At 33.3% G+C, this 22,096-nt stretch overlaps 2 protein-coding genes across 5 annotated transcripts in view; one reads left to right on the top strand and one right to left on the bottom strand.

Annotated features, from left to right (window-relative positions):
- gabrb3 (gamma-aminobutyric acid type A receptor subunit beta3) overlaps nucleotides 1-22,096 on the top strand; it is a 485,579-nt gene that overhangs the window by 46,804 nt on the left and 416,679 nt on the right. The window lies entirely within an intron of this gene.
- gabra5 (gamma-aminobutyric acid type A receptor subunit alpha5) overlaps nucleotides 1-22,096 on the bottom strand; it is a 48,069-nt gene that overhangs the window by 18,863 nt on the left and 7,110 nt on the right. For all 3 annotated transcript variants that reach the window (XM_039744698.1, XM_039744696.1, XM_039744697.1), the window contains exon 6: nucleotides 5,843-5,925. In XM_039744698.1, coding sequence (XP_039600632.1) covers nucleotides 5,843-5,925 — 83 coding nt within the window. The remainder of the gene's footprint in view (nucleotides 1-5,842; nucleotides 5,926-22,096) is intronic.

The following is a 22,096-nucleotide window of genomic DNA, read 5'->3' as shown; positions in this document are numbered from 1 at the left end:
TTTTGAACCCACTGTTATATTGTAGGTTTGCAGATAACTTCTCATTCCTTTCTGAAAAGGGAGTGGCTATCAGTAAAGTACCCTAGGTGAGATATCAGGCTTTGAAGGATGTATATTATTTAAGCTACCCCAACAGTATTGTGAGAGGAAACCCATGCATTCTCCATTCCGCTCTACTAGCAGCCAATTTGATATAAAACTGTGGTCAGTATCTAATTCCTGTTACTATTTCATGGCTTTGCTGTTATCCTCTTACTTGTACATTTCTGTAATAGTTACATTTATTTGCATTGAGACTGCTTATTAAATATTTCACTATTTCGAGCATTTTCTATAGAGTGTATTTGTCTGACTTGAGTTAATGTCTTTCAGTTGTTAGGCAAAAAAGATGATTTATTCTCCTTTATGAGATATGACTGCTAACCAATGCTTCACAGTACTTCCTGTTTAGAATATAATAATATCACCCCTTCTAAAAAGAAATGTAATTTTCTGTTTGTTTGATTTAATCATGACCATAACTTGTACACTTGTAATCTACTTTATAACCTTGTGTGATCTGTGCAGTCATTATATAAACATGAAATAGAATCCTTTCTCAACTCTGGCCAAAAATCCCATGCCGACAAGAATTAAGAAAGAGGAATCTAAAAATTGTAATGGAGCACAGTCAGCTTCAGACATATAGTGTTATCAACAATTAACATAATCTTAAACACATTACTTCAGATCAATATTGGCTAACATTGTGAAAGGAACTAAATGCAAATGTAAAACATTTAACATAAAGTAGAAATGATGGTTGCAAATAAAATATCAAAAGGAAATTGTGGTAATGAGTGGTACTTCACGGAATTTTCAAACTTAACTTGATGTTATTTTGGCAAAATTAGGTAAATAGAACTGGTGAGCTTTGTTCATCTGAAAGGCTTGTTATCATCAAAATTGTTCTCATGCTTTAATCCTTTCATTATAGTAATATAAATGCTGTTGCACTCTCTAAAGGTTAATAAAGTGATGATGAGGATGAAAATGCTTTAATTTCTGACATTTGTTGCGTAGACCTACAGCCTTTAAGTACTGTTTTTAACCTTTACAATGTCTCAGAGTTAAATATGACCAGGTTTTCTGTTTGAAATCAGCAAAAGCATCTTAAATGACAGTACCACTCAAAAGTTTTAGAGCACCTCAGTTTTTCCAGTTTTTCTTCAAATGTAATCAATTGAAATGCAATGAATGGCCTAAACTGGTTAATATATAAACATTAAACTGCCAGTGGTTTAAATTTAAAGTTTAGGTTAATGAAAACTAAAAAAAAATAAATTTCAGAATATTACAAATGGGCCTTGTTCAGGGAAAAACTAATAGGTCACAACCTACAGATGTGCTGCAGCAATTAAAATAAACTAAGCCTTGCAAGCTAAAGCAAACAATTTACATGTGTCCCAACTTGTGTTGATTACTTAAAATCCTCCGTCTGTCTTAAACCAGAGTTGGAATAGACTATGTTACTACACCCTCTTAAGTACTACTTGGACAATATTACACTATAGAAAGTTGTAAATTCCACTTGTAATGGCAAGAAAAAGGAAATTAACAAATGAAATAAGAAATTACTCTTAGAGTTATAAGCCTTTCATTTAGAGAAATCAGAAAAAAATATACCAAAGTGTCAGTAGTACGGTGTCCTATACAATCCTAAGGCAACTGGAAACTGGAAGAAACTCTGATAGGAAGAGATTTGACAGACCAAAAATCATAATCCAATCAGAACACAAGATTCTGAGGGTCACCGACTTGCATGTAGGGCACCTCACAGCACAAGGGCTTCAAGCACAGCTTAACAGTGGTTGAAAAAAGCAAGTCTTAGTTTCTACTGTGAATAGGAGACTTTGTGTTGTAGGTTTGACAAGGTGAGTGGCTGTAAAGAAGCCATTCCTTAAAGGACAAAATAGGGCCTAGAAATACTGGCTGTGGACTACTGCAGGCTGCAAGAAAGTGTTATGGACTGATGAATCCAAATTTGAATTCTTCAGTTCATCACGCAGGGTGTTTCTGCACTGTCGAGTTGGTAAAAGGATTGTTCCTCATTATGTGACACCAATTGTCAAACATGGAGGAGGAAGTGTGATGGTCTGAGGTAGTTTTGCTGGAGGCAGAGTTGGGGATTTTCACAGAGTGGGCTACCACAGTTTGGCTGTTTTATCAGCAAAAGGTAAATACTTTGATTAATGAAAAATTTGAATAAAATTGTGTAATGATTCCTTGACTTAATTTTCTCATTTGGCATTGTTTGTTTTGTTCTATGCCTTGATGTTATGAAACATTAAGACTTGAAACTGTGTGCATTTCCATAAAAACTGAAAAAACTAAGATGTTCTAAAACATTTGACCAGTAGTGAAATTTTATTCAGAATGAAACTGTGGCCTTTCCTACATTTCCCCAATTAACGAACAGTACTAGAAAAAATAAATTAAACTGATAAAGCTTCTAAAAATCGTTGCATTTGTATTTCTTTTGGTACAATCTTGATTTTGCACTGCATTTAGTGTAATCTGTTTGTTCATAACTCATAATAACAATCTAAATGTGTTTTTTCAGGTCAGAAATATAAAGGCATTTAGTAAAGTGTTCAAATGTTAAATAAGCAAAAAAAAAAAATCTATATACACTATATATATATATATATAGTATATAGATTTTTTTAAATATATATTTATATATATATTCCAAATCTCACACTTTTATACAGTTGCTGCACATTTTGAACATTGCCATATCATTTGGGACAATTCTGACCTACTATAGACTTTAGTGGATTTTTGCTGTCACTGTAGGGTACTTCGTTTGTTCATAATGTACAAAAATACAATACATATACAATGAAAATATCTATGGAAGAAAAAGAAGACTCCACAGTAAGTGAAATAAAGAACCTTTCAAGCCTGGTAAAGTTTTAAGTGCTTTCAGTAACATCATCAATCCCAAAGTCTTAAAGAGACCAGTTTTCCATTAACTCATTTCTGGTTGTCTTAGGTCCTTTAATAAGGATCTCATTCTTATCATCATATAGTCCGAGAAAGACACTTGCTATCTAAGATTAAATGTCAGAGACGCAGTTTATTAAGATAATAAGGTGCTTTCAAATGTTAGGCTCTGGACCTGGACCTTGAACCTGTACATTCTAATATAAGATAATGTGAAGCAGCATTTGTGAGCAAAAAGATGAACACCAATATAATTTCCTGTAGATTACATGTGAAAGGCATCAAGCACAACCACCTTATCAAGTTCAAATGTAAGGTTATTATCAAGTTTAGCAGATTGAAATTCTTTGTCATTTAGACTGACAGAAAAATAGAAAGTTCAATAAAAAATCATTTTGAAGGGTGACAAACTAATGAGTATGACAAGAAAATCTCCTAAGAATCATAAAAAAGAACAATCTCACAATGATATTGTGCTATATTATACTTGTATAATACTGTACTAGCTGGACTACTCATCTAAGATGGGTAATCAACAGAGATCTCAAAATTCTTCGAAATAACACTTACTACGTATCTCTTCTTAGAGGTTCTCTTGGCTGAAATGGGGGACAAGCTTACCTCTGTTAACATTTTTGTCAACAGGGGGAATGACAGACAAGCAAATGTACTGTGTGTCCAATTCGAATAATGAATACTAAACATTGTACTTTCATTTCTCTAACTAAAGCACAATGCCCATGAAATGCCTTAGGAGTTTATCTAGTCTTTCTGAAAACTTTTTCTTTGAAAAATTAAATTTGTATTTTAACATTACAGCAATCCCCCATATATTACTATGTGTTTTAAATAGCATTATGTTTACTCCTGGAAAAATGAGTCAAAATGAAAAAATGTTATTACATATAACAAAACAATGCACATTCAAAACATCAACGTAAATACAGTAGGTAGGTCTAGTGTCTACTGCTATACTCATGCAGATTTGTACAAACCCTTTGTATGATGTGTTCTGAAACAGTAATTAACGCATAGCCCATTGTTGCAGTTGAGATGTAAAAGAGTGTTTCTTTTTTACACTTTTCCTATAATATTGATTTCTGTTGCTTAAGCAGGAGATAATAGAAAGGCAGTGCTTAATCTGCACAATTAACATTCTGCTTGTGTTTTTGTAGGTTACCACAGTGAAAGACTGATAGACTTTAACATTTCCTCTGACATGAATGATAGTTACTGTATTTTGAACAGTGCTTAGGGAGCTAACGTCTTTCTTGTTGATTGCCATCATTTCGTCATTGAGCCTGACTCTGGCTTAACCATAATTATATAGAAATCCAAGCCAGAGTAAAGCTCAGGGTTATCACCAAGGAGGTTAATGTATGTATATATAGTAATCTTTAGCCATTTATGCATTATTGCTGTAAATGTGTGCACGCGCTCATGTCATTTTGTTTTAAGTACAAGACTTTCAACCACAATCTATCTTTAAAGAATACATTTTAAAATATTTAATATTTGATATCTCTTGTCCTATGTGTACCCTCAGAGTCTTCCTACGCCTTTCTTCGATATTCTCATGTGTCTCAACCTCTTTCACAGTTCTTCTCTCAATCACATTCCTATAAGGCCTACTTCTCAATACTCCAGCTGTGAACTCATCATTTGTATGCTTGCAGATGCTTCTCATCTATGAAAGCAACTCAGGTTGCATCTTGTTAGTATTTAGTAACCCAATACTCAGTGTGTTGTTTGTTGTTTCTGAAATGCTCAATTTTAACTCCATTTTTGTAAAAATAATTTAAAAAAAATGTCACAGTCCGGAATTCAATTTCACATCCCTCTTGTGTTGTGTCATTCCTACCACTGAGCGACCAAAGCCAAACTGACCAATCAAATTGCTCAGAAAGGCCGGACACACACTCACACACACACACAGTAGTGATTTAATATATACCCGATAGCTTTAATGATAGTGATTCAAAGATATATGAAATTAACTCACAGATAATAAAGAGTAAAGTCATAAACATTTATTAAACAATTAGAAGTGTTGTGAAAAATGGTTTCTAGAAAGGGGTAGGATTAAATAAATTTGTTAAATGTTAGTTTTAGTGTTATGGTGGTGCAGTGGCTAATGCACCATATTTTAAATGGAAGTATACCTGCTAGTTCCTGCTGCTGACCCACAATGAGACCTCAGTAACACAAACAAAATTCACCTGACTGAGATACAATTGTAAATGCACACATATAGAAAGATTGGTGGATGCAGTATATACAGTATGTAAACAACCATACTGTATTATGTGAGATTTTTTGAATAAAGGTGTCAGCTAAATGTAAAATAGTAATTTTCTTTGCTATTGAAAAAAAGGCTAGGAAACTAGAGAGAAAATAAAGGCAAAAGAGAAGAAAAGCAACCAGGAAGGTAAAAGCAAAGCACTTAAATAGTCTAGTATTTTTATGCACATTTCTTTATATCCCCAGTAAAAGCAATTAATGTTGGCCCTTTTTTCTTATTTTAGTTTTATGTTAATTTGCCCTTAGTTATTTTCAAAATAAACTTTGAATTGAAATTATAAAGCTTAGTGGTGTCTGCTTGTCTCAAATGATGCCAAACATTTTTACTTTGAAGGATATAATTTAACATGAATTATTCAAAGTTTATTTATGTACAAGGCAAACTGAATAATATAATTCTAAGTTAGTTTTTTGGGTAAGAACACAGATTTCTACACTTATTTTTGACTATATATAGGGCAAGACAAACCATATATATATACGACCCTAAAGGAATTGACAGTTATTTAAATATACACTATCTTCCTGTTTAAAGGTGAAAATGTATACTTACAGCTGCCAAACTTCAGAGGGCATGCATGAGCATCCATTGGGAAATCTTCGAGTTGCATAGGACATTCAGCAGAAATAGTGAGCCTACAAAAATACAAAAAATATGTTATATTTGTATCAGTGCTGAGTATCTTGTCTTGGAAAAGAATAAGATCTGGTAGAAGAAAATGTTTACTGGGATAGATAATGGAATTGTGTAGAACTCCTTCCTTTTATCACTAAAACTGAACACAGCAGTGACAGCAAAATATTCTTAGCATATCAAATTAAATTTAACACTTAAACAAGTTTAACCTTAGAAGCTTTGGCACACAGTAAATATTTCAGGTATACAAAAATGTTACAATTTGAACACAATTTTTTAAAACATGAACCTGAGGCTATATTTAAATGTACTTGGACACAAAATAAAATAATAACAAATGAGTGTAAGCATAAATTGAAATATAATTTAGCAGACAAGGGTATGAGCTATGTTATTTTTGAAATAACTTCAATGTCACTTAATTCTATGTGCAAGTTCAATTTAATAAGAATATGCTAGTCTTTTGATCAATAAAGCATTACAAGATTAGTGGGATGCTACTGCCATCTCATGGAAGTAGTGAAAATGGCATTTTTTGGGAAGCTTCAGCAAAAAAGCAACATGAAAGGAATAGATGCTAAGGCCCTGCGGTGGGCTGGCGCTCTGCCCGGGGTTTGTTTCCTGCCTTGCGCCCTGTGTTGGCTGGGATTGGCTTCAGCAGACCCCCATGACCCTGTAGTTAGGATATAGCGGGTTGGATAATGGATGGATGGAAAGATGCTAAGATATGTTTATTTCTAAAAAGAAATTAATCAGTAAAATAAAAAGTGCTCTATCAATGTTTCACTTATACTGTTTACACTTGTTTTTGGTATTATTTTGGTACACAATATTCCAGCAAAGAAATAACATTAAACATATCGTATATTATATAAACAGCATCTTTCTTATTTATATATGCTGTATTTAGTATATTTATCGCTAATATTTAAAACATTAATTTCAATAAAAATAGCAACAGTAAGACTGTGGTATGGAGGAGCAGAGGCTAATGCTTCTGTCTTACTACTTGTGAATCCTAGCCTGAGTGACTGTCCCGGTGGCATTTTACACTAATTCTTGTGGCTGTATGGGTTTTCTCGAAGTATTCTGATCTCTTCCAAGGTCCAGCAGTGTTGTGCATGTTAAGTTGTTTAATGACTCTAAATTGACAGAGTAAGTTAATGAAAGTGTTTTGGCAGGTGTTCCCTCCAAAGTACTGGCATACCTTTCAGGATTGGTCACCATCGTTCACTATGTTGTAGAACAATGGGGTTCTCAAAAATGAATGAATGAGTTTTAACAATAAAAGATTCTAAGACAATATTCATTTATAAAAATGTTGGCCATATATTAAATCTACTAAAATCTTTGCAGTTTTTATGAGGTGTCCTGAATTAATAGGCTTTCATAGTTTCATCTGTAAAGTTTTGTGTTACATGTTTCTATATATTGTAGCACTGATTTGCACACACTTTGCTTCACAAAACCTGTTCTTCAGCATAGCATTTTTTGAAATAGAAGAGTAACATTCATTTTTGTTTTAAGATTTCATAGCATATAAAGTGCAATTATGTGCTTTTAAGCATGTTTAATGTGCATATGTATATGCAAATTTACATGTACTGTATGTATAGTGCACCGAAAAAAATGCTGAGACAAATGAGAGCAGAAAAGAAATGCCCACAGCTAATATAATTTAATTGATTTGATGCATACAAAAATGCCAGAAAGCTCTTTAAGTTTGTGTCTTGTGATGATATGCCTGCTGCCTTAAGAGTTTGTGGATGTTTTCCCTCCAGAGCAAGAAGTGTCCAAATCAAGATATGTCCAGCCTAATTACTATTTGCAAAAGGTAATACTGTCAAATGGACAGGTGCCACTTTTAAACATTTTGTAAGGAACTGTGCATAATTGGAAACTGTAAATTGTATAGTACAGTTACTCCTTTATGTATATGGTTTTGGGTTTTGACTCCAGTTTATGTATGGTGTTTCTCCTTGCATTTTCTTTATTTTATTCATATTATGTTTTATATAAAAAATATTTCTTCTGGTAAATGAAATGATCTTTTTCGTGGAAAAATCACAATCCATGATAGGCTTGTATGTCATAAAATTAAAATTACATTTATTTGTGTATTGTATACACAGGGATGTGGATTCGATCAAAAAAGCTTCCAATTCTGATTCTAGAAAGCTTAAAAAGTATGAATCTGCCTGCAGCTTTAATATATTCCAAGTTAAATTTGCAGCTGGCATACTGGTGTGTTTGTATAGGTGTGTTAGCCACTTAAAAGTTAACAGTCACAAATGAAGTTGCGGTCAATCTAGTTGAGTCTAAGGTTTCTGTCAGGAACAACAGTAAGAAAAGGATATCAGATTTAACATGTAGTTGTAGACCTTGTAATTAAAGCACTTGAGACTAAAATGAAGTAGTGGGAGTAGGTTACTCCATGACTCTTACTTCATAGCATAACCATGTGTATATGTAATGGTAAAATTATTATTGAACAGGAATTAGTTTGAAAAAATTCAATGTTTTATTTATTAATACTACAATGAAAATATTTTATTTCCCATTTATTTCTTCATTAAATGTGATTTGTGTTCTGTTATTTATCCTTTTGATGCACAAGAAAATTCATGACCTTAAAGAAGTAGTGCTTAGAAAGACATTTGCCAGAATATTTTGTTTTAGAAGACATAGGATTGACAAGAATAAAAGTCTCTCCCTTTACACTTCCTGGGAGTTGAAGGGCAGTTCTTTTTTTTTGGACACTGCAACCTGCAGATGAGCCATTCACAGCATTAATAACTACATTTGCTAGATAGTTTGGTTGAACACAGAGAAACCTTCTCAATCATTTCCAGTTCTATACTGTTTTCAGCAGCTGGGTAAGTCAATTGTGCAGCTTGTGTCAGTACTGCAAAGAATTGTGGAATACTGTAAATTCATATCTTTATAAAAAAAAACCTAATAAAGGGACAATTGATAAATAAAATTACTTGAGAATAGTTGTGTTCCCCATTTAAAATTAGACAAAAAATATAGAACAGATAGGTTCAACAGTGTGGATTTGCATACCAAACAAATACACAAACAAAAACACATTTATCTTCCTGCACTAGATTTTTTATCATATTGAAAAACTGAATTTGTAAATTTGTAAATATACATAATTTGTTACACTTATTAGTAGAGTTCATAAAATGTATGTGTTTAAAATAGATAAAAAGGAACCCAAATAGGCTTATGATAACTGAAATAGCTTTCATAGACAGTAGACTCCAACTTAAGTGATGTACATTGATGGATGTAATTGTTAGTTGGTTTTGGAGGGTCTATACCTAATTGTAGATATTTCTTAAACATATTTTTTTTTTCAGTGAAATTTCTGATGAACAGTTGGTAAAAACTCAAGCTAAAATTGTTGGCGGCGATGGACCCTGATGGATAGCATGTCATTGTGACACTTTGTTGTAACATTAAAACAGTAGTACAATTGTGATGAGATCAGGCCATTCTTCTCAACAATCTCATTCATCCTATTTACTTAGATGGTCCAAAATAACATCAAGTCAAGATTTTAAGATCTCTATATTCCTACTGTATACCACATTACTTGGTAATTTATTTCATGTGTCTATGGTTCTTTGTGTGAAGAAAATGTCTCTAACGTTTCATAGTTTTAAACACTTTAATAATCTCTATTTTCTTAAACTAAAAAGCTTCGATTGCTTAAGTCTCTGCCATAGCTCATACTCCTTAATACTAGAATCAGGCTAGTCAATATTCTTTGGAATTTCTCTAGTGGCGCTATGTATTTTTATTAGAAGGATACCAAAATTGTATACATTACTCAAGGCAAAGTTTCACTAGTGCATTATATAACTTAAAGCATAACATTCCCATGTACACCAAACAAGTTGATATATGACCTAATATTCTATTAGCCTTCTTGATCACTTCTGTTCACTGTCTAAATGTAGATAGTGGATGATGAGTACACTATGACTCCTAGATCCTCTTTATAACGTGTACTTTCAGATTTCAGACCTCCTACTGTGTGTTCAACATTACATTACGTTTACCTATATTAAATTTCATCTGGCTCAAATATGCCCAAACTTGTATGCTGTCTAAATTCTTCTGTAACAGTTTAGCTTATTCTACATTTTCTCCCCTTCGGCCTAGTTTGTCATTATCTCCAAAATTAACTTATTGATTATATTTTTGTTCAGATTATTTATATATATTAAAAAGAGCAGCAGCCCCAGCACTGATCCCTGAGGGACACCACTTTTAACATCACCTAATTCTAAAGAAAGTTACCCTTACTATGACATTCCCTTGTTTAAGGTATTTTGTTCCCACCTACACAATGTGCCTTGTACTCCCCTCTTGCAGAGTGATCACTAATCTTTAAAGTGGTAGCTAAGTTCTGAAAATCAAGATAAATAATATCACATGCACCTCTCTTACTGCATGCTTTTGTTGTTTCATTATATAATTCCAGTATATTATTGAAACAAAGGTTTCCTTATCTGAATCCATGTTCACGTTAATGCTAATACACCTGTTCTGACACTTGTTGCTGAATCTTTTCCTTAATAATTGTTTCCAGCAATTTATTAGTGATGCCAGTTAAACTTAGTGGCTTATTACCTATAAATTATAGCGTTAGAAAAACAATGAATTATTATTATCTGTAGTTAAGGTAGACATGTGGTAAGGTAAATATATAGTACATTGTTTATTTACTTAATAATTTATTATAAAGCCATACTTACATTACTTGCATTTTTTCATTTTTATCATCATAAATATCATGTAACTTACATAGTACAACTTCAAACAGCAATAGAAATTAACTGATGAGAAAGATGTTCGTGCAAGCTACCTCTGTTTCCATAGGCAGCATCAGGCATGTACAAGTCATAGCCACTTGCGTGACTCTACTGTACTTGCGTTTTTCCAACATATATAAGGGATCCGTTTTGCTGTCAGAGAGGTTATCAGGCGAGTAAAAGAGGGAAAAATACAAATATTCAAGATGAAATAACCTACTTAAAGGTAAATTTCAAACAGTATAGTAATCCAAAATTAAAGTCATGTTTCTGTTATTTAAAATAGATTACTGTACCTTGAAAATGCTGCTTTTTAATGAATTTGTTTGAATATTCAAACATGTGCCATGCGCTTTATTCTAAATATACAGTATGTTTGAAAATGTAATTTTCCTAACAAATTTCCATAAAGAATAGGTATACCAAATTTTAGTAAAACTGGTCTACTGTGAGCCAAGTTGTTGCATGCACACAGACAGGTTGACATGATGAAAAAATAGAAGCTTTTATCATTATATGCACCTAAAAATATTGAATTCAGTTCATTTTACTAGTATATGTCTTACTTTTACAAGCACCCAATACTTCTAGGTTGGACTCAGCTGAATAAACTTAATGTAAAATAAAGAAATTAATTTCAAAACACATGTTGAGAAAAGATAACTTACATTTTTTGTAAATTAATTGTATGCTCTGTACATATTCACCGGTGTTTGTAGTGTTCTTTGTCTATTTATTATCTTGGTTCTCATTTATCCACATAAATTTCTGTTTATTAAAATGGCACATGACATAATTGAATCAGAGGTACTTTAAATTATACATTTTTGGCTTTTAAATACATAACTGATACAGAAACACTATTTTAAAAAGTTGTTATGTAATTAAACATTGTTAGTGCTGGATGTCAAAATAACACTCTTTTTATAAATGGATTGAAATAAGGATTTTTAAAAAAGATGTTTTTGTTGATTTTTTTTTTGCAAGCCAAAACAAATTAAAGTTTATAACATACTACTTTACATTATGGATTGACAAATCATTTAGCAATGATTTGATTAAAGTGAATGTTATCTTGTTATATTTCTCTATTATTATGTTTCTTGATAAAAAAAGCAGTAAAAAAAGTAAATCAAGGAAAATGAAAAATATCCAAAATTTGGTTTGCAAAATGATATATCACAGATTTTTCTTTCAGTGGAAACATGCAAAATAGTTTGTATTGTAGTTAAGTTTCTTAAAAAATTTACTTTAGCAGTACTCAAATATACAACACTAACTTTATATTTTAGAAAACTGCATTAAGAACATAAATTTGACATTCTCCTAAGAATGGGGCAAGTAACTGTGACTACATTAAATACGCTAGAAAGGAAAGAAGCATTAAAGTGAGAGATAGAACCAGGTAATTTCTAAAATCCCTCCACCACGTTATCTCTAAAAACTGAAAGCATTCCCTCACCTTTTTAAAAGGACAAGATCTCTAAAGGAGGCTAGAAAGAAAGACGTTTGTATTAAAGAAAGACGTTTGTATTAATTTGAAAAATCAAGGAAAAAACTAAATGAAAAATAACGGGTTTTAGTGATAAGTCTGCCCTAAATCGGAAGCTTATTGAGACTGACTTTGGTTAAACTTTAGTTTATAGATTTTATTTTATTTCTGTTCAGCCAGCTGACCTGTAAATGCAGAGATGCATTGTTTTTTCACTTAGCTGACCTGTCATTTATCACTGAACTGATTTGGAAAGGTGGCTAATTCTGTTACTATTTGAGGTTATTGCCTTTAAGAAGGATTTACTATTAATGCTCCATTCTTATTATTTTGGTCTCGGGTATTTTTAATGCTTAGGTACATAGCCTCTCACAGTCTAGGCAAAAATCAGGGATCAAGGGAGAAAAAATATCTTGATATATATAAAGCTACATGTTCCTGATTGACTGAGAGTAAAATATTGGCCATTTGCAGACAACCTAAAGAACAATGGTTTTCACTAATGTATAAATCACTTGGGTCTCATGTGTGTAGAATTCACACTAAAACATGGCATATAGACAAAAGTAGAACTGTGTGTACATACAAAAAAAAATTCAGATGCACAAAACTGTCCCTAAGCCAACTCCCATGCACTTCAGCTCCATAAATTAAGGTCAACATGAAAAGTAACGTACAGACATGTGTCTGCCGCCCCACCCTGACTCCTCTAAGAATTACGCCCTATTGAATATGCAAATCAGTATAAATGGCCTGTTATGTTCAGTGTTTTGTGAAAATACAAATGCAAATGCATGGAAAAAAAAATCGAAGTGGAGGCAAGGAAAAAACATACTATTTGTTTTCTTAAGGAGTGTTATAAGCAACAAAAGGAAAGTGATGGAGTGATACAGCACGACAGAGTTCAAAGTTGCACAGTGTCCAAAATAAAAAAGAAGTCGAGGTGTAAAGGCAAGTTGTAATGCACCGTCAGAGTGTCATACGGAAGCATATTAGGGTACGCAGAAAAGAAAAAAAAATAGCGCACAGTGAAGAAAAAAAGGTAGAAATTTAGACTTTAACCTCGAAATTTCCACTTTAAGGTTGCAGTTTATTTTGTCATTAAAGTAGTATGTTGTAAACTTCATCCTAAAATCGCTGTTTAATGTACTAGAGTTTCTCAAATTCCATCATAAGTAGCATGTGTTCCCGGATCCAGTCTAATCACTACGTGCTTCTTAAATGGGCTTTCTCTTTTGTAGATAGCAGTGCACAGGCACCTATCTCCACACAGAATACATTATTACAGCTCTTTAAACATTTTAAAATAGTAAGATGTATGTGTAATATCACTTTCATGATGAAATGCATTAACGCATGTAGTAAACATGTGGGGGCATGGTGGCACAGGGATAGCGGAGAGTTGTGATTGTTCTTGCCTCCTCTGTCCAGGGATTGTTCCTGCCTTCAGAAAGGTGCTTGCTAGGCAATATGTGAAGCTGAATGTAATTAATGCAGCAGTACTGTCCATTTCAAATGTACCAATCCTCAATTCCTGTCTTTCCGTTTTCTTTCTCAGCGTAACCAATCGCCTCCCAGTGAGCTCTGTAATAAATGTAAAACCAGCTGTAAGCTTAGAATGCCAATTCTTCAAAACTTATATGGAACATTGAAAAATCTTCGTTAAACATGTTTAATTATTCCATCCATCCAGGGTCGCAACAGTTACAGCAAGCATCAAGCGTGAGGCAAGAAGTTCAAATAGACTGCGGCATGGCTGAGTGGAATTTATGCAGATGCTGGTGGCTTTCTTTAGGCAGCATGTGCTATAAATGTTCTTGAGGGCCGGAAGCTGTATCCTGATAATCCTCTACGCTCTTGACCTGCTATAGAGCCTTCTGATCAGCTGCTGTACAGCTATGATACCACACACACATACAATGGGTTGAAATACTCTGAGTGGTGCACTGAGAGTAACAATGCTAAGGCAGTTGTATATGGAATAGTGCATTCCATGCATCATTATATTGCTACAGAATGATTACAATCAAGTGAGTTACATTTGTAAATGATATGCAGTTAATTTAGATATATTTTATTAATTCTGTGTCACTGATGTGAATCTGAAAAATAGGAGACCACACAGAAACGGTAGCACTGCTTTGACACTGGGTGCCACCAGTTTGCAAAACCGAGCAGAAATGTCCGTACGCAATGGGGAACCTTGGCGTGAAAATGTGTGTGGCTTTACAACAAGTTTAGTTTTTATACATCGTGATGTGAGTGTGGAAACGTGTGTACACAACATTTTTGTGCGTACGCACCATTTATTCATTAGGGCCTTGGTCCTGGAAAAAAAAAATATCCTGTAGAAAAGTTAATATACTCATTAAAAAAATAGAGATATTTGACATTTAATATGCAGAAAGGGCAATCTTTGTGCTGATCTGCAGTGTATGAAAAATACTGTAAATGGTAGCATGTTTAATTTCAGGTCTGGAGCATCATGGTTCAAATTCCACCTGTATTTTTTTTATTGATTTGATTTATGTTATGAATACAAAAATACATGCAGAACAATAATCAATAATTACCACAACTACATAAGTTATATAAAAATCAAAAATGAATTATAACCATAAAACTGTTTGTTATCATAGAGAAATATTATTGTTTTACCAGAGGTATTGATTTAACAATATTTTAGAAAAAAAATGCATGCATCTTGCACATTTTGAGTGTACGACATGAGTACCATGAGAGATTTTCATGGACATTTTGATATTGTTTGCTGTTGTCCTGTGTTGGTCAATGCCTGCTTCCATTAAAGCATAAATTTTGTTAGCTCCGTTCTATATGAAAACATGCAATTAAAATTATTTTTCAGCTATCACTACAAACCACATTAGGTGAGTTAACATTTGAAAATACAAGTATATAATTTTGGGCTTAGTATTCCTTTAAGAAAAAAACTGTGTAAACAGAAAGATGTAACTGGTTTCTACTTAGACATACAAATGTTAAAAAGCTTTGCTCTTATTTACACAGACACATAGCTCATAATAATATTTACTGGCAACACCTTGGCATTCACTTGTCTAAAAAGTTTTGTTTCTCTACAGCTGAAGGTGTTTAGGATAAGGCATTTACTATTTATAAAATTTCTGTGGAATTTGATTATTCATGTACCTTACTGTCAGAATATAAAGACACTTTACCATTTCTTCCTGCTGTTTTTCCCTTTATCTTTACACTAATGTCACATTTGTTTGGTCCTTTTCAGTGCACACACATCATGCTAGGTGTGCTACTTTGATAAAAGTAGGTGCTGAGCCAAGCTAATCTGTCACATCCCACGAGTATGGGAAGGCACTGACTTTTTCTTGTAAAGAATAGGCAAAAACAGAAATATTTCTTTTGTGTGAACAGCTTAGATGGTTTAACAGTTTATTCTTTGAAGGACTAATAGTGATCAGCTGCTTTCCAAAGAACAAATTAATTCTAAGTTTCAAGGTTAGGAATTGTGTTTTGACTTTAAATGTTTGGTTCTCCTTCTGTTTTGATTGTTCCTTGTTTCTAGGTTCCTGGATTCACTCTCCTTTTGTTTTATCTGACTTCTGAGAATATATATATATATATATATATAACTAACCTTGAACACTCAGTTTCTTCTGTTCACAAAATGACGACGTTAGTGTTTGGGTTTTTTAAAATTTGTCACTCAAGAAATTGATTTAGATGTCTAATTATCATAGAAAAAACAATGTGTTTATTTTTCGAGGCCTATAACACACACATTACAGTTAGAACAAAGGCCCACTAGAAAGAAAAAATAGGAACAAAAAAAAAGTCAAAAATAAAAAACTACATCCAGGAAATGTGGACGTTCTGCTCCTAAAAGTTTGCAGATCAGATGGAGAGAACCGCTACTTTCAAGGAGTGCCATGACTGTACATAAGAGATCATATTAATGAAGAAATTACAAATTGGAAAAACTTTATTGACCTTTTGGCCTTGCTGGGGCTAATCTTGTACTATGAGTGCCTTTTGAAAGATTCTTTCCATCTTCTACACCTTCTCAAGGACAAGGGTTGCCAATTTGAGTAAAACACATAACATATAATGTACTTGGTACAATTCAGTGAATCCCTCACACTATATTCTGCTTGTGGTTTCCCAGACTCTAGCTTCCTGGATACAGCTGATGCCAATGCAAGAAATATCTGCAGTCAGGAGAGGGAATATAAACTGGTGACCATGTAAAGAAGCAAGGCTCCCATTGAAACTGCAGTATTGTTAACAAGTGAGACTCAGTTATTACTGTAGGTGATTTGTGAAGTCTCTCGATTCAAAAATCACACATTGTCTTCCTTTTGGACAGTGAAAACATTGGCAATAAAAAATAACAAGTATGTCTCTAAATAATTGAGTTGCAAAATTAATTTATCTGGAGTTGAAATATCCATCCATCCATCCATCCATTATCCAACTCACTATATCCTAACTACAGTGTCACAGGAGTCTGCTGGAGCCAATCCCAGCCAACATAGGGCGCGAGGCAGGAAACAAAACCCAAGCAGGGTGCCAGCCGAATGCAGAGCACACACACACACCAAGCACACACTAGGGACAATTTACGATCGCCAATGCACCCAACCTGCATGTCTTTTGGAAATTGGAGCACCTGGAGGAAACCCACGCAGACACGGGGAGAGTTGAAATATAGCTGCTGAAATTCAAACTGGATCAAAACAAGAAAGCAATCAAACAAGGGTTCTAAACAGATGCAGTACCAGACTGGAAACAATAAACAAACTAAGGTTGAAACTACACTTAAACTTAACTAAACTTAAATCTTAATGTTAAATTCTTAACTAAGAAATCCTTTGAGCATAGCAGGCTTTATTTTAAATTTAAACAAAAAACTGTCAGAATCATTCCTCGTTCACTACAAGCAAGTGTATTCTGCTTACCACCTGTCATTACAGAAAATGGCAGTTCTAATGTCACATGACATTAGACATCTCAGACTGGGGATGAAACTTGAGAATGCTTAAGCTATTCTAAATTGATCTCTGAAGAATTAAGGAATGCACATAGTTACATGCTTCCCCCTGCAGCTAAAGTCATTCGTGCACTGAAGCAGCATTGCACATGTAGTTTGTCAGCATGCCTGTGTCGATCAAACACAGTAAGCTCTGCAGTCTACTTGTGACTTTACGCTGTAGGAAAATAAGTAAATAAATATAGGTAAATAACATTTGATGTGGCTTTTATATAAGTAACATATAAATTTTTTTCATATAAAGACCATCGCAAAACATAATCACAAACAGAACTTTGCATGATACCATGGCAATCTCGGCATGCCCTGCTGTTTCGTTGTAGGACCTGTATATGTCAGATTCACTGGCAAGATAACGCCCGACCTCTTGTTGCAGCCAAACGGTGCCATCTTTCGCTTTTACGCCTGGTGCAGCTGCGTTGTTCTTATGTGTGAGTGGACATTTCTTGTGGGGAGGGCTTCTGTTCTCTTTCTCTGCATCATCTGAGTTCACCTCTCTTATAGCATGTCTTTATTGAAAAAACAGCAGTGTCAGATCGGGGGTAGCGTGAATGTGACTGAGAGAATAAAACTGAATACAAAAAACGCTAACCTTTACAAGCACCATAAATTTACACCGGCTGTTACAGCCTCAAATCAAATAGAGTATATGTTTTTATTCTATAATAGTAATAATAAGAGCAGCTCACTACTCAAAATGGTCATTCTAGGAAGCACCCAGTATCGAACCGGCAACCTCTCAATTATGAGTCAGCAGTTCTTACTGCTGCACCACCCAAGTGGTCCTGTCAGTGTTGTACCCTAACCCAATTTCTTTTACTTATATTCTTGAATAAACGTGCACTTGTTTTGTTAATCATGTAACTTTTGTGAAAGTGTTTATTTGATATTTGGACTTCAGTCTTGACACATTTTACACTTCATGTCAAAATTTTGTCATTAGTACTAAAACATGAAAAAAGTTTCTGTTTTAGGTATGTGTTCAACATTTCTTGCTTCACATTTCCTGTCATCCTACATTTACATAGATTGTTATAGACACAGAACAACATGAAATGCATATGGTCCAAATAACAATATATTATTTACACTATACAATTCAAGGCACTCACACACACATAAAGAGCCTTGAGCTGGGAGAACTTTTTGCCCAAGTTGAGCTGCGGTGGTCGGGGGATGGGATAGCAGGCTGCTTACTGCTTGTGCTGATTGACACATTTGCAAAACAAAAGACATTGATGGAGAGGTGCGAAGGAGTTTAAGGTGGCCTGGGATTACAAGTTTTTTCATAGGCTTCAGGAATTCTAGTGGTAATTGCTTAGTAAACGTAGAAAAAATTTGATAAAAAGCAAAACTAAAACAGTACATTTGTTTAAAAATAATTGTCTGCCTTGGGCTTCTAAATACTATTTTTGAAATTGGAAAATCTAAATGGAGTTTTACACTTTTTGGTTTTTAAGACAGTGGTAAGACCAGAAATGATGTGCGGTGTGGCAAAAATTAGAATGTCGAGATAGATGTATGGAGTTACAAAAAAGGACAGATAAAGAAATGAGACAAATGGAGAAACTACAAAAGTGAGAGAGATAGCTAAGAAAGTACAGGAAAGAAGGTTGAAGTTGTATGGACAGGTGATGAGGACAGACAATAAATACAGTATGTGGGCTTAATGAGTGAGGTGGAGAGGTAAAGTAAAAGAAGATTGGAAGGAAAAGGGCTTGACTTGGAAGGTACAGGACTGAGCTGTGGAAAAGGCTGATCGGGCACATTGACCCTACAAAAAAGTGGGAAAAAATGAAGAGGAAACACAAAAGGAAGAATGTTTGGTTGCTTACAATGTGGATACTCACTACTAAACAAGATTCTTCACTTATTTTATGCCTGATATTCTAAAAGGAAGTTGACCTATATAGTTAAATAGTTTATGCAGTAAAGCATGTGATTACCTGTTTAGTTTCTTTAAAGTTTTACTTTTGGAGTAATTTAAAAAAAAAAATGTTTAAATTAAATGCAATAACCTTTGTGTTAGTACAGGTCACTGAAATCTCATTGTTTCCCTTACCTACATTTAACCTGTATGGAAAGTTAGGATCTAATTATACACTGCGTGTATTGAAAATTAAAACTAGCAGTATAATTTACTCACTATGGGACCTTAGTGTAACTTTGTTAATTATGATGAAATTGCTTGAAAAAGGTTTTGCTGACAGACTGTTTCATAGAGTGTTGGCTGCATACTGACGTCATTCATTTTGATAACTGGAGCAATAGCTAAAGTGTGAAATGTGCTTATGGCTTTGGGGTTGAAGTTAATGTTATCTTTTATTAGATAGATAGATAGATAGATAGATAGATAGATAGATAGATAGATAGATAGATAGATAGATAGATAGATAGATAGATACTTTATTAATCCCAAGGGGAAATTCACATACTCCAGCAGCAGCAGCATATTAAATTGCACTGTTTGCTCGTAAAAGTTGTTTTCTGGTTGTTGTTAAATGATCTTGTAGCACTTTTTGTAGGTTATACAGTATATGCCTGCACCTTGCAGAAATGCAAGTAAGATGGATGCAAAAAGGTTTAACAAGTGGTTAATATTCTGATATAAGATGTTATAGATAGGGATTGCAGAACACGAGGTACCTTTTGCGGCAGACAAGATCTGTGCTGGTAGGATGGGATGTATTTGGCTTAGAGATGCAACATTTCATTGGAAAAATGAGGACTGTTAAAACTAGTATTTGAAGAAAGGGAACTTTTGGCAGGACATGTTTACTGTAAATAGCAATGATAATGTACAAAAAAGAAATCTGACAATAGTAAATATACTATTGAAATTGAAACCCAGTACTCAATAAGCAAGCATATTAAAACACTAGGCTAAAAACAAATATGTTAATGCAAGAAATATAACAGATAAAACTGACGTGCATGTAAAGTCAATTTCTTAAACTCAATCTAATGTAGAGTTCCTGTATTAATCAAATATACAAGCAGCATCAGGTGCAATGTAGGATTGCAAAGCATACTAACACGGCTAGTCTATTACAAGGTCTATTGCAAGGCATATTAATGCATATAAACATAAAGAGCAATTTTCAGGTCACCACCAATGCTTGACCAAAGAATATATATATATATATATATATATATATATATATATATATATATATATATATATATATATATATATATATATATATATATAGTATTTTATTATTATTAGGTGGCCTATTCTCATCAAAACTGTTATTATAGTGTACCCGTACTAGTATATGTGAAGTCTACAGAATGTTGCTTTAAATAATTTAAAGAGTGTTTAAAAATATTTTTCTTGTAAATCACAGCACTGCAAAGACAACATTTGACTTGTAGGTTTACCATCATCATTTTGTTTATGCTAAATATAAAAGGTGAAGTCTTGATATGCATATCAGCTGTATGTCCACAATACATATTTAACATCAAGCTTTGATAATTTACATTTACAAGTACTTGTACAAATCAATGAATTCTCTTTAAAGGTGTTTAGTTGTTCTCCAGGGAACGGACTGGCAATGGCAAATTTTCCTAGGGTTTTCCAAGTGTTTTATGTACGAGGCAAACCTTGCGATTTGCTGATGCCCTGTCTAAAGCTTTGTGCTAGCTTCCTCCAGGTAATGGCTGTGGATACAAACCTAAAACCCTGATCAAGAAAAGTGAGTATAAATAGTACAAGGGTGATGGGAAATGTAATAGGAAAAAAATCTATTCCAATCTAGTATTAACTGATAATTGCAGGATATACCTGCAAAAATAAACAAAACGTTCCTCACCTTCAGAAAAATTATCTTACTGTAACTTTAATTAAACATTATATAGTACATTACCTACTTAGGAAAGTGTGTGATGAATCATTCTACAATACTTTATTTCCTAACATAGCACTTTAATATACATTGACATTTTGAATGGAAATCTGGGGGAATTAATTGCAGCAATTACTATAATCATTTTTCCCCCTAAGGAAACACTGTGAATTGGATGAAAACCTTTCTGTATAATATTTGAAGATATATGGTTATTATTATTCAGACATATTGTAATTCTATACAGTAACTTTCAACAATACTGGAGCAAGAGAATCAAGTTAGCATTGATTCTAATACACACTGCATTTTGTTTTTCATTCCTCTGAGTCCCTGAATGTATCAATGCACTCATAAAAAGATATTCTTTGTACTGAAGTTGCTCATTACCCTTCTTGACATATTTATATGTGTCTTAAGGCTTACAAGCCAAAACAAAGTTCAGCAAGTAAGTTATGAAATCTGTACTTCATTCAACTTTGGGAGTTCATTTTATCTTCTTTTTATGTAAATGTATTTGTGCAATGTGGCAATAACATACAGAAAACCAATATACAGGAATAACATTATAATGTAAGTATCACTGCCCATACTTTATTCTAAGACCAAGAAAAATAATAGCAAAAATATCAGAATATTTTACTGCAAGTGTTAGAATATATAGTGAATAATTTACATCCTTCTGCTGGTACAGTGTTTTGAAATTTGTACATTTACACCTTTGATTACTAATTTTTAGTAAAAGTTTACCAGCAGTTTTACATATCCTTTATATATTTATTTAGGCACATTTCCTGTTATTACATAATAGTAATTAAAATAAATGCTTTTATTATTACCAAATACATGTGAATATTTTAAAACTATATGGTTTTATGTTCCTTAAATTAACTTTAGTCTTATCATTCTTCATCTTATTAATTTTGAAAGATTTTACATTTTTATAACATATGT

This window comes from Polypterus senegalus, chromosome 2 (genome assembly GCF_016835505.1).
Source record: "Polypterus senegalus isolate Bchr_013 chromosome 2, ASM1683550v1, whole genome shotgun sequence".
In the NCBI taxonomy this organism is placed as follows: domain Eukaryota; kingdom Metazoa; phylum Chordata; class Cladistia; order Polypteriformes; family Polypteridae; genus Polypterus; species Polypterus senegalus.
Note: the sequence above shows the minus strand (reverse complement) of the source record. Positions and strands in the feature narration are given on the sequence as shown.